Below are 14743 nucleotides of genomic sequence, written 5' to 3'. Positions count from 1 at the left end.
GAGGCCTAGGCCCCCTCCTGCCATCGTGATGGCCAACTGCCCAGCACAGCTGCTGCCAGAGTCCCGACCACAGAAGCTTGTGGGGTCGTAGGTGTGTCGTTGCTCTGCGCTGCCGGGTGTGCGATGCCGCGTCACACGGCGCTGGAGTGCTGATGCGCGTCCTTTCTCGTGCTTATCGGCCGTTTGGAAACACTCTCCTGCGCCGGTGTTTTTGCCCACGTTTCCTATTAAGTTGTAGGAATTCGTTCCCTCTCCTTCGTCACATCGTAACTGTCTCCTCCAGGTTGTCGCTTTGTCATTTAGTGTGTTAATGTTACAATACGTTATAGTGCGTTTTGATGGCACAAAAGCTCTTAGTTTAGCCAACATAGTCTGTTTTATTTATATTCTCTTTTATGGGGATTGGTTTAAGATACTCTTTTCCAGGAATTCGCTGGTGGTCCAGTGGTCAGGACTTGGCACTTTCACTGCTGGGGCCTGGGTTCAATCCCTGGTCGGGGAACTAAGAACCCGCAAGCTGTGTGTTGCGGGCAGAAAAAAAGAAGGCACTCTTTTCCTATACCAGGATCGGGAAAATATTCTCTTACATTCTCCTCTAAACGTAGGGTTTACACAGCTGCATTTCACAGCCAGGCTGCCCAGGTTCAAGCCCTGAACTGTGGCCAGAGGCCGTCTCCGCACTTCATGTGTCTCACACGGGTGACAGCGTCCCTCTGCAAGGGTTGTTGTGAAGATTCATCGAGTTAATATATGTGAAATGCTCGGTCAGACACTACCTGGTTCCTAGGAAGTGCTCTGTGGATGTTGCTGATTGTTCTTATTTGTCTAGAATTGTGAGATCAGGGTCCAGTTTCTTTTCTCTGGTGTGGATAACGTCCATCCTAGTATCAGCAACAGTGGCCTCCCTTCTCCAACGAGCCACAACCCCGCTCTGTCTTGGATCAGAATTCTGCTTGTGTGGAGTCTCTGGGCCTCCGTTCCAATTCGTTTACTTGTTTCTGCGCCGATACAGCACGTGACCTGGACTCCTCCTATGTGGGTAGGCGCCTCCCCCTTCTCCTCCTCCTTCAAGGAAGTTTCCTGTCTTCTCCCCTTCGTACCTCCATCGAGTGCCCTTTGTTATTAACACGTACCTTGTAGGGATACACTCTGAGACCAAATATTCTGTTATTTCTAAACTGTCACCCAGCCTGAGTCGATTGTTAGTGTGATCATGGGCATGGTCGCCAAACGGAGATATTCTAATTGTGTCAGTCATCTGACTTTGTAACAGAAGGAAGAGCTTTCTCCTTTCCCCATTTAGTGATCATGGTGGATGTGTGGCTTCTAGCCCTTTGCTATTATTTGCTTTCTCTCACACTGCATCCCTCATGCTGGCCCCTGTGTCCTTCTGATAAGTCCCTGTCACCCTAGGAGCCCTCCCTCTCTTTCTGGCCCAGCTCCTGTCCCAGCCCTGGACTCAGCTGTTCCTCCAAGGAGGCTGGTTCGGCCCAGCAGAGAATGAGGCTTAGGAGCCGGCTGTGCTGCTGGGGGCGTCCCTGCCTCCAGGCCTCCGGGGGGGGGGCAGCGGCGTGCACAGGCGTCCTGCCGCCGTCTGCCCCTGCGGCCACCCCTCCTTCCCCGCAGCGCACACCCTTGTCTGCCCCACCGCAAGCTCTCACCCAGGCTCCGCGAGGCCGCCCCGGGCCCCGCGCCTGCCTGGGGTGTCGTCTGGAGCCTGCGCGTGTTCTCAGCGCCGCTGGCACAGTCACTGGCTGGCTTCCTGTCCTTCGCTCTTCAGTGGGATGTTGTTCACCGAGCTGTGGTTTGGTTCGGGTCGTTCTGTCTGTATTGCACGTTAGGAATTTTTGGTTTTAGAGATGTTATTGATTTGATCATTTTTGGTTCCAGAGGGTGTGAATGTTGAAAAGGTGCGCGGCGTTGGCAGGCTCTGTGCGCTGTGGATGCTGTAACGACCTGCAGCCCCCCCGGCCTGGTGCTCAGCCTCTGCCGTCCATTCTCCTCTCCTCGGCTTTCGACACCTGCATTTTCTCACCATCAGATCTGCACTCGTGGCAGGGAAACTGCAGCGGTGCCGGGTTCACCGCCTCAGGTCAGGGAGACATGGTGTCTCTGTCTCGTTCCTGGTGGTTCCCACTTTGGTGGCTCTATGGAGGGGCATCTGCTTCTTTCTCCGGGGGGTAAAGTTGTGATTGACCCTGGTCACCAGTTAACACCTCGCAGGGAAATGGTCGGAGGACACCGTAGTTTCATTCAGCAGTGGGACGTTTCCTCTCTAGACTTGCCATGTTTTCATCCTGCTGATTTATTCCTGACAGTTTCTTCGTCTGTTTGTCTGCACGACTGCATCCTGTCTGTCCCTCTGTCCATCTGTCCATCTGTCCCTCCTGGAGCAGCCAGGAGGCTGCTCCTCCCCCACTGGCAGCCTGCTGGCCAGGTGGTCTCTGATCTTTGATCCTCACCTGTCCTCAGGCTGAGTCGTGGAAGCTTTTCTCCAGGGCGCCTTGCCTCTCCTTCTGGTGGCTGAGCCGTGGATGGGGCCGCTTTGGCCCTTGTGGGCTGTGTCCCGAAGCAGGACCCCAGGTCACCTTGGTGGCTGCATCCTTGATGCCCGCCACCTCGAGCTCCCTGTGTGCTTCTGGGGGTCTTCGGAGCCTCCACGTCAAGTCCTGTCCTGAGTCGGATCTTCTTGGGAGCCTGGGGCCCCTGGTGAAATTTCCACTTCTGCCACCCTGGTCTTGATCCCCAGGGACCCTGTTCTGATGACTTGTAAAGCAGCACATCCTGCTTGCCGGTGGGCACTCGGCTCCCCCTGCCCCATCTCCTGCCTTGGCTCAGCTCCCAGGGCACTGAAGGGTGACCAGAAGCTCAGGGCTGCTCAGCTGCTTTCTCTGTCAAGGCCTCTCCTTGGGGCCCTGATTTCTGTCCTCAAGGTCTATCCCGTGCCTGTTGAATTCCCCAGAGAAGGGTCTTCTGGCGTCCGGCCTGGAGGGCCACCCACCCTGGTCTCTGCTTTCCCTGCCACCTCGGCCTCCATCACAGCCCAGGGGCCTCCTTCACTGCCTGGTCTCGGCTGCTTCTCTGTAGTGGCCCCTCCTTATTCCAGCCCCCCAGCCCCACCCCCGGAGCCGCTGGAGGAGCCCTCCAGGCCTCAGACCCCCATTGCCTGACAAAGCAAAAGCAAGCAAACAACTAGGAACCTGGTGTGACTTAGGGAGTCTCGTTGAGAAGGAACAAGACAGGACCATCCATTCCAAAGTTGATTTCATTTGTTTGTTTGTTTGGGGCTGGGCCACGCGGCTTGCGGGATCTTAGTTCCCCGACCAGGGTCTGAACCCCGGGCCACTGCGGTGAAAGCGCCGAGTCCCAACCAGTGGACCGCCAGGGAATTCCCGTGATTTCATTTTTTAAGACATTCAAAGCCCTTGTTCTGACTCCAGAGGCATTTGGACTCCTTCCGGACACTACACACACGGAGGTTGCCGACCTTTCCTGCTGCACGTGAAAGCTGGGGGTCTGCCTGTCCCTTGGCTGTCGCGTCCTCGGTCACCAGGCTGGGTGGGCTGCTTGTGGGGTGTCGATGGTCAGGAAGAGGTCACCCGCTGGAGGGAGGCTGAGCATCCGTGTTGGGCTCCCTGGGCCCTGCTCTGGACGCAGCGGACAGCAGTGCTGGTCTGTGATGGAGCACCTGCTGCCTTCCAGTCCGGAACCTGCGACACAGAAAGCTCCTGGTGCCACGTGAGACCAGGTCACCAAGGGCAGACGGTCCGGGAAGCTCTGGTCTGAACAGGCATCTGTCTCCCCAGGTGCTGCCTGGCTCTTTTTCATGTATAAATCCTCAGCTTTCGGAACAGCCTAGAAAACAGCTTGATGCCCGCCATGCTTGCCCGCTTGCGTGCCCCGTCCTCGCGGCCCAACCCAGGCCCACCCACCCCCAGCTTGAGTTCCCAGTTCTTTGCTCTTAACAGCACTTTTTGTGCTTTTATTTCTAATGACATGTCGTGTCTGGACACACCTAAGTGCTGCTGGTGGAGCTGTGTCGTGCGTCTCCTTCCGCGACTCGGCCTCAGCACTTCCGACGGCTGTAAGGTTTGCCTGTCGCCCATCGCCCGTGTGAGGGACGCCCGCTGGGGGCGTCCATCCCCACCCGCTGCCGTCTGCGTCCCTGTCGACAGGCGCGTAGGTTCTGTTTGGCTTTTGTTTTGCTGCTGGCAAAAAAGTGCCGCGTTGACCCCATCTGACGGACGCTCTGTCCCCATGCCACCCCGGCCACGGGCTCTGCTGACTCTTTCTTACGTTCCCTGTGACTTGCGGTGACTCCTGAAAGGTCCCATCCCCACCGTTTCGGTCTGAATCTGTTTGCATCTGCGCTGCCACCTGCTTTCGGCCTGGGACAGTTGGGAGGCGCTGGAGCCTCGTGTGCTGGTTGGGCGGGGGTGTGTGTGTGATGGATTCTGCTTCTTCAGAGGCCGCAACACCCTCCACCCTCGGGGCAGATGGGGCAGAACCTCCAGAGCGGGTGAGAGGACAGCCCAGCACGATGACCTCGGGGGTCGTGGGTGCCCGGTGGGCGCAGACCCAGCAGAAACACAAGGAACGACCCGCACAGGACGGACGTGGCGGACGGCCCGGGGCCCGGTGTGGTCAGCAGTGGGGGTGAGTCCCTGGTGGCTCGTTCATCCAGTGAAATGCCACACTGTCACCAGGTGAGCGGCAGCTGTGGAACCGCGCGGACCCGCCTTTGTTTCAAAGCAGCTTCTTGTTGAGGAAGGAGAGCCGGCGCCCCAGGGCCTAGGGGCTCAGCGGCGGAGCTCTGGCATCGGGCCGGAGCTCCTTGAGCTGCAGAGAAGGAGGCGGAGGCCCGGCTGGCGGTGCTGCCCGGGAAGCTGTGAGTTTCCCAGACGGAAACCTAGTGGAGATCGTGGGGGGAAGCGCCTGCACCTTGCCTCCAGCCTCGTTTTGTGACGAGAGAGAGGAAAGGCGATGGGACCCTCCCCAGGGGCTTCTGGAGCATCACCTCACCATCAGGTTTGGTTTTGGAGTCTCAGCAGTGGCGTCAGGACTTGTGTGACAAACACCGGGTCAGGGTCCCTGAAGAGAGGGGCCTGGCGCCGTCGGTGGGCCTGACGGGGGCTCCCTTGTGTGTCCTGGGGGGGCCCGGCTGCAGGGCTGGGCATCCAGACGGGGTCAGCCAAGGGCCCGGGGGTGGGGCGCCGTCTCTGCTCTCGGGGACCCCGAGCCACACATGGGCTTTGTTCCTGTGTTTGCCGTCCGCCTGCAGCTGGGCCCCTGTTCCCAGCTGGGGCGCAGCACGGGCTCCCCACACCCCTGCTGGGCCATGGCCGGTCCAGCCCATGGAGGTGCAGCTCCCAGCAGGGTGTGGCCCGGAGAGGACGGCGGGACCAGGCTGGGAGAGGAAGGAGGATGGGGTGTTAGCGGAGATCTGGCCCCGTCAGCGCCTGGAGGGCTCGAAGGGCTCGTGTGTATCGCGGGGGCAGTGGCGGCCCGCGGGAGGGCCACGTGCATCCGTCGTGGTCTGGGGTGCGTTTGGGGAGCTGCCCTGGTGTCCCGAGGGTCGGGGTGCATGTCAGGCCTGGGGGCCCACCGTGACCTGGTGCTGCTGAGCTTGTGGGGTGACCCAGAGCACCGGGTGGACACGGGGAGCTGGGGGGGCAGCTCAGCCAGGAGCCTGGCTTCAGGTGGGGTCAGGGAGTCACAAGTCCGTCTGGGTCACGCATGCCTGGAAGTTAGGTTAAAGCATGACGGGCGCCCCCCGAATGTCAGCATCGGAGGGGTGAGGACATAGGCAGCCGGCTTGGCTGCCTAGGGGTGGGGGCAGGGGGCTGGGGACTCCGGTTTGGTGTCACTGGGAAGGAGTGGCCAGGGCTCCTGAGCTGGGCAGGTGGTCGTCACTGGGTCGCTGCTTAAAGCCAGAACTGGGACTTCCCCGGTGGTCCAGTGGTTAGGACTCAGCGCTTTCACCACCAAGGGCACGGGTTCAATCCCTGGTCGGGGAACTAAGATCCCACAAGCTGCGAGGCATGGCCAAAAAAATAAATTTAGAAAAAAGAAGGGCCAGAGCTTGAAGCACTCACCCACCAGCAAATGGGAGTCAGACTTTGCCTGTGGTCTTAGGGAGCAAGGGGTCTCTCTTGAGAAGTCGTGGCCACAGGCCTGAGCGCCAAGCACGTGTGGGTCTGTTGAGGGAGGAGCACCCTCTCCTGGGCACCTGCAGAGGCCCTGCCCACGCCCGCTCCAAGGCCCGCCCTCAAGCCCAGGAGGAGGTCCCCCGGGCCAGGATCTGTGCACACGAACAGCCCCCTCGAGCCAGCGGGCAGCTGACCCGCTGAGAGGCTGAGGGTCGTACTGTCAGGGCTTGGGTGATGAACTGTTGGACCGTGAAAGAGACGATGCAAAGAAGGAATCGAAAGTTGAGAGACACAGGCCAGTTTGAAACGGTAACAAATAGAACGCGAAGAACGCAGGGGTTGGACCTCAAAACCCGATGGAGGGACAGAAACTCAGAGTCTCTGACGGGGCAGGTCAACCCTCCCACACAGGGTGGGGGCGTGGAAGAGCCAGCCTGGTGGGAAGAGCTCGGACGAGGGGGCCCCTTCCTCGGCGGCTCTGGTGGGTCCCAGGGTGGGTGGCAAGGTGCAGGGCACCTGTGACAGCTTCGGGGGTGGGGGCGGAGACCCCGGGCCTCAGGCGAACTGGGCAGGCCGCTCGGGGGGTGCGGGGTGCCCCGGGGGTGGGGCGGGGGTTGGCAGGTACTGTAGAAGGAGCTCGGGCGGGATGGCTGGAGGGTCAGGTGTGTGGGGAGGGAACGGAGGCCGGTAAAGGCTTTGGTCTCAGAAACTTATTGGAAGAGAAGTCCGAGCCGTCGGGGCGCCTGCTCCTTTGGGGCTGGAAACAAGGCCAGGACCCCGAGTTTGTGTCTTGAAGTTACTCTAAGTGGGTGATTAAACTCGGCAGGACCTTAGCCGCTCACGCGACGCCGTCCTTTCCTTCCCACTCCAGCCCACGCCCTGCCCAGTGCCACCCGCATGGCTGCTGCCTCCGTCCCCGCGTCCCTGCCCTGCGCTGCCCGCCGCCCCTGAGATGTCGGCATCCGCTAAGCCCGCGGCCCTGGCAGAGCTGGCGCCGGGCCCCGGTGAGAAGCCAGGGGGACGGCCGCTCCTGGCCTGGGGCCCCGTGTTTGGCCACCGGAGTGAGAAGATCGCGTTTGGCCAGAGCGAAGGTGGCCCCGACGAGCAGGTGCTCACGGTCACCGTCACCGAGACGACCGTCATCGAGGCGGACCTGGGCGTGTGGGGTGCCCGCGCCCTCATCTACCTCACACTCTGGTTCTTCTTCAGCTTCTGCACCCTGTTTCTCAACAAGTACATCCTGTCCCTGCTGGAAGGGGAACCCAGCATGCTAGGTACCCCGCCGGGTGCTGGCCGGGGGATGGAGCCCCCCGCGGGGTGGAGCCACTCTGCTCAGCTGGCACCCCGTCTCCTCCTCCAGGGGCCGTGCAGATGCTGTCAACCACGCTTATCGGCTGTGTTAAAATATTTGTCCCCTGCTGTTTGTATCAGCACAAAACCCGGCTTTCTTACCCTCCCAACTTCATCATGACCATGTTGTTCGTGGGTCTCATGAGGTAAGCAGCTAACGTTTCTGGTTGAGGGTCTGAGTTTTTTACACGTAAAACATCTCCCCCCGGCTGACTGTTACCATCAGGTGGTCCTGGGAGGGAGGGGTGCCGGGCGGGGGCGGGGCAGACGTGCGCACCCTCTGGGCTCCTACCGGGTCTGCCCCGTGGCTGCAGATGCACCAACTCATCCCTGTGACGCTGTTGACTGTCTTAGGTTTGCAACAGTGGTTTTGGGTCTGGTCAGCCTGAAAAACGTGGCTGTGTCCTTTGCTGAGACGGTGAAGAGCTCGGCCCCCATCTTCACTGTGATCCTGTCCCGGACCGTCCTGGGGGAGCACACCGGTGAGCAGCCCCCAACGCCCGGGCGTGCCAGCTCCTCCGGGGGCCGCTCCCACCCACGTCACCCTGGAGCTCAGCTCCCTCCACTTCCCTCCTGGTCGTTTCTTAGCCTCAGAGGCCCGGGATGGTAGGAGCTGGGTGAAGGAGTGACAGGCAGGTAACCTCGGTGCCACTGCCCGTTCCAGGAATCTGCCAGGCGCCCCGGCCCCTCCTCCGCACCCCCTCCTGCCCTCCACTGTGGCTCCCCGAAGCTCAGCAGAGGGGACTTGTTACAAATCTCCAACCTGGGCTGCGGGCACGCGCTGCCAGCTGCACACACGTCCCTGACTTTCCCGCCAACCGTTTAGAGAGGGTGGTTCCGTGAAGACAAGCAGAGTGCAGACTCGTGGACATGACACGTCGTGTTTGACCCCGGGGGTGGGGGGCGCTCACAGAGGGAGATGCGTGTTTGCTTCAACTGGGAAAATGACAAAAAGGTAAAACAAGGCGGCACCTGCCTCAGGGAGAGAGGAGGATGAGGACGGACAGGGCTCATCCGGGCTTCTCGCAGACGTGTCCTTGGAGCCACACAAACGCTTAGGCGATGGTAAAACAGAATCAAATCAAAGTGTAAAAGCAATTCCTAAAATCGTACTCAGCAGGAAACAGCCTGACTGCACATCAAGCTTAACCACGCAGAAAGGATTTATCTCAAGGGCCTTAAAAACATCACACTTTGGGTTCCAGCTGTGGTGGATACGTGTGTAGAAAACCAGCTGTCTTGCTGAGAACAATTAGGAAATCTTGATAAAATTTAGCAAAAAAAAAAGTCTGTTTGGGAGGCATTAGAGAAGGTGCCAGGACTTGAGGGACCCCAAGGCTTGGGGTCCCCAGAGGAGTGACCCCCTGTGGGGCACCCCCGGAAGAGCCCCGAGTCCACGAAGGTGCCTGCCCCCTGGACGGCCTCCCAGCCATGGCCCCTGCGTGAGGTCCGCCGTCCAGCAGAGGCCTCAGGCCACGTGGGCCTGTGGGTTTGCTGTGTGGACGGCGCCGTCCTCGGCGGGGGCGGGGCTGCGGGCACCTGAGGGCGCCACCTCTGCTTCTTTTTGCTGAACACGAGAGGCTTGTGCCCTCGTCTGCTTTGAATTTCAAGATGAATGAGATGCTGCGTCTGAAATCAAAGCAGAGGTACCACACGAGGCTGGATGCCCTGTGTGCAAAGTGACGTGATCTTCTGTTGCACCGAATGGTCTTAGCCTTACCTTCATGTCAAGGCTGTTGGTTAGATTTCAGAACGAAGGCAGGAGCGCTGGACACCCTGAGGGTCTGGGGCCTCCCTCCTCTCCCAGCCTTCCCTGGAGACCACCCTTCACCCTACTCGTTTTGCAGACGAGGGTTCAGGGTCAGGGTGGGGTGCAGGGAGCAGGGCTTGGAGCTGTGGCTCTGGCTGTCGTGCCCCTGGCACCTGGCTCGGAGCGGGGGACGGGAGGCATGTGCCATCTTTCCCCTCCAGCGAGAAGAATCGAACACAGTGAGCGTGCAGGGCACTCCTGGGGCGGGGTGGGGGCAGCCTGGCCCGCTGGGGGCGCTGCAGCCCGGCCCCTGTGTGCTGTCGCTCCGCAGGGCTGCTGGTCAACCTCTCGCTCATCCCTGTCATGGGTGGCCTGGCGCTGTGCACGGCCACCGAGATGAGCTTCAACTTCCTGGGGTTTTCGGCCGCCTTGTCCACCAACATCATGGACTGGTGAGTCCGAGGGGCGCGTCCCGTGCCGCGTGGGGTTCCGTGTCCCGCAGGAGGGGGGTGGGTGGCACGCCCCAGTGGCGGCCGAGCCACCTTGCTGACACCTCTGCACAGCCTCCTCTCTCAGCGTCACCACTTCTGAGAAAAGAGAGGAAAGAGCAGCAACACGGCGTCCGAGGGTCTCGTCGCCATTACTTCCAAAGAAAACCAGGCCCGTCTGGAGGGTGTGAATAATATAGCTGAACAATGAAAAATCACCTTTCATTTCATTTCTCACACTTTGCTGTGTTTCCTTCAGCCTTTCCCAGAAACAGTCCAGCTCACGTCATAGTTTGCACCTCGCCTGTTAACTTCGAGCGCAGGATGGTCTCCAGAAGCCTCCTCGCTCACCTGCAGACGCTCCAGACCTCATGACTTAGATCTGCAGGAAACATCTTCACACGGGTCTCCCTCTCGGTTTCTGACTGGCCTGCAGTGTAAACCCCTAGGAGGGGGACAGGGCCTGTAAACCTCTGCAGCAGGCTCGTTGCTCTGGTTTAAGTCCCCTTGGCCAGAGCTTCTGTGCACCCAGTGTCCAGGGAGCAGTGTCGTTCTTCAGAGTGCTGAGCCCTCTGGTTCCAGGGAAGCTGGACGCTGTCTGGTCTTCCCATTGGCCACAGCGGGCCTTCCCAGCCAGCAGTCTTGTCTCTGTTTTTTTCCCCAGGGCCTTCCTGTGCTCACACTGTCTGTCCCATGGCCGCTGCCGAGCAGAGCTGGGTAACCTCAGGCACGTCCTCAGCCTCCGAGACCTCGGGTTACCCATCTGTGAAAGGGGCAGCTCAGCCCAGCTCACAGCAGACGCCAGGGCCATCCCCAAGGAGCTACCGTGTGTCCCTGCTTCTGGAGGACATGGCACTTTGACCGTGTGAGGTGCCATCTGACCTCTCATAACCTCTTCTTTTCTTTATTCTAGTTTGCAGAATGTTTTCTCCAAAAAGCTCCTCAGCGGGGACAAATATAGGTTCTCGTAAGTGTCACTGCTCCATGGAGACCAGACCACCCTGTGCCCTGACCCCTCCCATTTCATGGTGCCTTTAAAAGAACCTTGTTGAAACTTGGGAGAAAACCCCACCTGTTTCCAACTGCCCCTTGGCCGGCTCGTTTGAGGCTGCCTGTCACCGTCCCGTGGCCGTTGGGTTGCCTGTTAGGCCCGGCCGTCCGTATCATCTGGGAGGAGATAAATAAACTGGGGCACCCTGGTTCCACGGAGGGCGAGGGTGGGGGCGAGGCGGGGAGAGGATCAGGCGCCTGTCCCCGCAGGGCCGCGGAGCTGCAGTTCTACACCAGTGCAGCAGCCATGGCCATGCTCGTCCCAGCCTGGATCTTCTTCATGGTGAGTCCAGCGCTGGCACCTTCCCAGGTCGGGGTGAGCCCCGGGCGCCGGGTGCTGCATACGCAGAGGCCGCCACGCACCCAGGGGGGTGGGGTGGGGACTGAGCGAAGCAAACCCGTGTGGGTCCTGTGTGCGTCCGGTGCCCACCGGGGCCAAGCTGCAGCCAGCAGTTCCCGGAAACTTTGCTGTGAGGGTTTTTAGGTGCACTTTTTGTTGTTTTTTGGCCACACCTCAGGGCTTGTGGGATCTTAATTCCCCGACCACGGATAGAACCCGGGCCCCGGCAGTGAAAGTGCCGAGTTTTAACCACTGGACCGCTAGGGAATTCCTGCACTTGTTTTTTTTTTAATTTATTTGTTTATTTATTTTTGGCTGTGTTGGGTCTTCATTGCTGCGCGCGGGCTTTCTCTAGTTGTGGCGAGCAGGGGCTACTCTTCGTTGTGGTGCACGGGTTTCTCATTACGGTGGCTTCTCTTGTTGCGGAGCATGGGCTCTAGGCGTGCAGGCTCAGTAGTTGCAGCATGTGGGCTCAGTAGTTGTGGTGCACGGGCTCAGTAGTTGTAGCTCGCGGGCTCTAGAGCACAGGCTCAGTAGTTGTGGCGCACGGGCTTAGTTGCTCCGCGGCATGTGGGATCTTCCTGGACCAGGGCTCGAACCCGTGTCCCCTGCATTGGCAGGCGGATTCTTAACCACTGCACCACCAGGGAAGTGCCCCCGCACTTGTTTTTTATTACTACTGTTATTTAAAAACATCGTGACCATGGTTGAACAAGTCCCAGGGCAGAAGCTTATGAAACAGAGAGCGGTGTGTCCCCCAGCCCCTCCCAGGCCCGCCCCTGGTGGAGCTGCTTCCCAGACGTGCCTGCTGGGCACAAACGTGCTCCTGTGCTTGCGCGTGTCCTGGGATCCCGTCAGTCCTACAGAAGCACAGGTGCGCGTCTACGCAGGCCTCTCTTTTTAACATAAGTGGAACTGAGCTGTCCTGTCCTACGGCCGGGCTCCAGCGTGCGGCTGGCCCCTGGGCTGGGGTCAGTGTGTCAGCACCGCGGGCATCCCTCTGGCTCTGGCGCAGGACTTGCCGGTGATCGGGAGGAACGCGAGGAGCTTCCGCTACAGCCAAGACGTGCTGCTTCTACTGCTGGCGGACGGCGTCCTCTTCCACCTGCAGAGCGTCACGGCCTACGCCCTCATGGGGAGGATCTCCCCCGTGACCTTCAGGTAAGGACCGCACCTCCCAAGAAGTGAAGTGCCTCCAGGTCACGTGCAGAGGGGAACACTTGCCATCTGGACGTTTTATAAGAGGTGTTCGTGGTTGTGGAATCACAAAATGTAGCGATCGCTGTGGTCACGGGTCGTAATTACTAGGCCTTTCTGTATTGGTGCCGTTTGAAACGTGAACAGGAAAGTCTGTGAAACAGATCTTTAGCGGAATCCCCAGTGGGATTCTGTGCAGAAGCAGAAATCCTCGGAGTGGTGTGAGTGTACTTGTGCCCGAAACACCACTGTCCGTGGAATCTCCCGGGATGACGGATTGTCCCGCTTCTGGGCCGCCCAGGGTGGGAGCCGCAGGCCACGTGTGCTCCTGAGCGCCTGGGGCGTGCCAAGTGCCACAAGGAACCAACGTCTGACATTTCTCTAACTTTAATCAGTTCACACTTGAGCAGCCACACGTGGCCATCGGCTCCCTGCCGGTAACTTAGCACTGAGCTCAGGTCTCACAGGCTTCTTCTCTGTAACTGGGCGGACTTAGTGAAAGCGAAAGCGTGATTTGACACCGGAGCGTTTTCAGTAACAAATAGAAAGGAATCGGCTGAGGTTGCCAGCAGGCCTGGAAATCCATGCAGTGATGTCAGCGGGTCTGCCCGTCACGCTGTCGTAGAAGCCAGCGGGCCTTTGTCCTTTAACTTCAGAACTGTCCCTGGAGAGCGGAAATGCACCCAGAAGTGACGGCAGCAGGTGCGTCGCTGCCCTTGGGCCTCCCGGGGTGCACGCGCCCCCTGTCCGAGTCCCGGAGGGGAGCTGCCTGCAGGGCCCTCGAGGCCAGCTTGATTGCTAAGGGCTCCTGAAGCTCTCGCTGTCACAGTCTGTCACACGGTCCTGTTTCCATTTAGGGCCAGGAATTATATCCACATACCCCTGAAACTTTGTTTTTCAGTGATTGTTAGTGACGGTTCAAAAAAAGGCAGAAAACAGACCAGTTCTTTTTATTTTATTAAAAAAATTTTTTTGGCTGCTGTACGGGATATGGGATCTAGTTCCCCAACCAGGGATCAAACCTGGGCCCCCTGCACTGGACGTGCGGAGTCTTAACCACTGGGCGACGAGGATGGTCCCCAAACCAGTTCTTTTTTTTTTTTTTTTTTTTTTTTGCAGTACGCAGGCCTCTCACTGTTGTGGCCTCTCCTGTTGCGGAGCACAGGCTCCGGATGCGCAGGCTCAGTGGCCATGGCTCACGGGCCCAGCCGCTCTGCGGCATGTGGGATCTTCCCGGACCAGGGCACGAACCCGCGTCCCCTGCATCGGCAGGTGGACTCTCAAGCACTGCGCCACCAGGGAAGCCCCAAAATCAGTTATTTTTCAAGAAAATAGCTTTAGGTAGAAAAGTACAAAAATTAAGTTTAAATTGTCCACAGTGACAGCCCAGGAGACAAGCCCTGTCGTGTTCACTTTATCTTCATGAGGTCCCAGCAGCGGCTGAGCAGGGCTGTGTCACTTCCGAGATACTGTCCCTAATGATCGGTTCTCTCAGGCGCTCTCAGGGGAACCTTCCTCGTTCTGTGGAGAGCAGTGGAGAGCACGCTGCAGCAGTGAGGGATCAAATGTCATGATGTCTATAATGTACTTAGAAATATTTCCGTCAAAAAAACGACGGAGCAACATAAGGCAAAATGCTGAGTGTGAAGATGGGACTCGGCTTTTTGTTGGAAGTGTCGCTACTCCTCGGTGACCTTTTTCCTAGTAGGAAGGACCCCAGCACGAAAGAGTGGGGTTAGCGGAGACGCCTCCGGCCCCCGCCGACGTCCCTGCTGTCCTCTCCCGCAGTGTCGCCAGCACCGTCAAGCACGCCCTGTCCATCTGGCTCAGCGTCATCGTTTTCGGCAACAGGGTCACCAGCCTGTCAGCCGTGGGCACCGTGCTGGTGACAGCCGGAGTCCTGCTCTACAACAAGGCCAAGCAGCAGCAGCGGGAGGCCATGCAGAGCCTGGCTGCGGCCACCAGCCAGTCCCCAGACAGCAGCCCTGAGCCGCTGCTCCCCCCGGACCCCCGGCCACACCACTGAGCCCCGGAGCCTCAGGGGCGCCGCGCACCATGCCCCTCCTCGCCAGCGGGGGACCCCCTTCGCCTCTCCCGCTCCCTGGACGGCAGGCGTGGGGCCTCCGGCTCCACGGGTCACGGTCTGGGTGTGGGAGGTGCGAGTGGGCAGCCTTTCCCGCTCTTTCCTGGGACGCTCGGTCAGAGCTGGGGGAGCTCGAATCGGGGTCCCAGGTGTCAGCCCCTGGGGCGCAGACCACAGCTGCCACTGAGCCGTTGCCGAGCCACGTGACAACCTCCTCCCGGCGGCCTCTGCGCACCCCCTGCAGCCAGGCCAGGCCCCGATTCCTCTGTGGGTGACGACCACTGGGGATAGCTGCAAAGTCGGGGCTGCAGCCAGGTGCCAGCGGCCGCCCTCCCC

General features: G+C 59.6%; 1 protein-coding gene across 1 annotated transcript; it reads left to right on the top strand.

Annotated features, from left to right (window-relative positions):
- Window positions 1-7101: 7101 nt before the first annotated feature.
- SLC35E2B (solute carrier family 35 member E2B) lies at window positions 7102-14350 on the top strand (the record flags this gene model as incomplete). The annotated part of the gene is made up of 8 exons (XM_079697109.1): window positions 7102-7423; window positions 7510-7645; window positions 7854-7981; window positions 9581-9701; window positions 10651-10704; window positions 10998-11070; window positions 12143-12288; window positions 14113-14350. The coding sequence occupies 8 exons, from the start codon at window positions 7102-7104 to the stop codon at window positions 14348-14350; spliced, it is 1218 nt and encodes a 405-aa protein (XP_079553235.1).
- Between the last annotated feature and the right edge of the window lie 393 nt (window positions 14351-14743).

The sequence above is a fragment of the Hyperoodon ampullatus genome (assembly GCF_949752795.1).
Source record: "Hyperoodon ampullatus genome assembly, chromosome: 2".
NCBI lineage: Eukaryota > Metazoa > Chordata > Mammalia > Artiodactyla > Ziphiidae > Hyperoodon > Hyperoodon ampullatus.
This window is presented reverse-complemented; position numbering and strand designations above follow the sequence as displayed.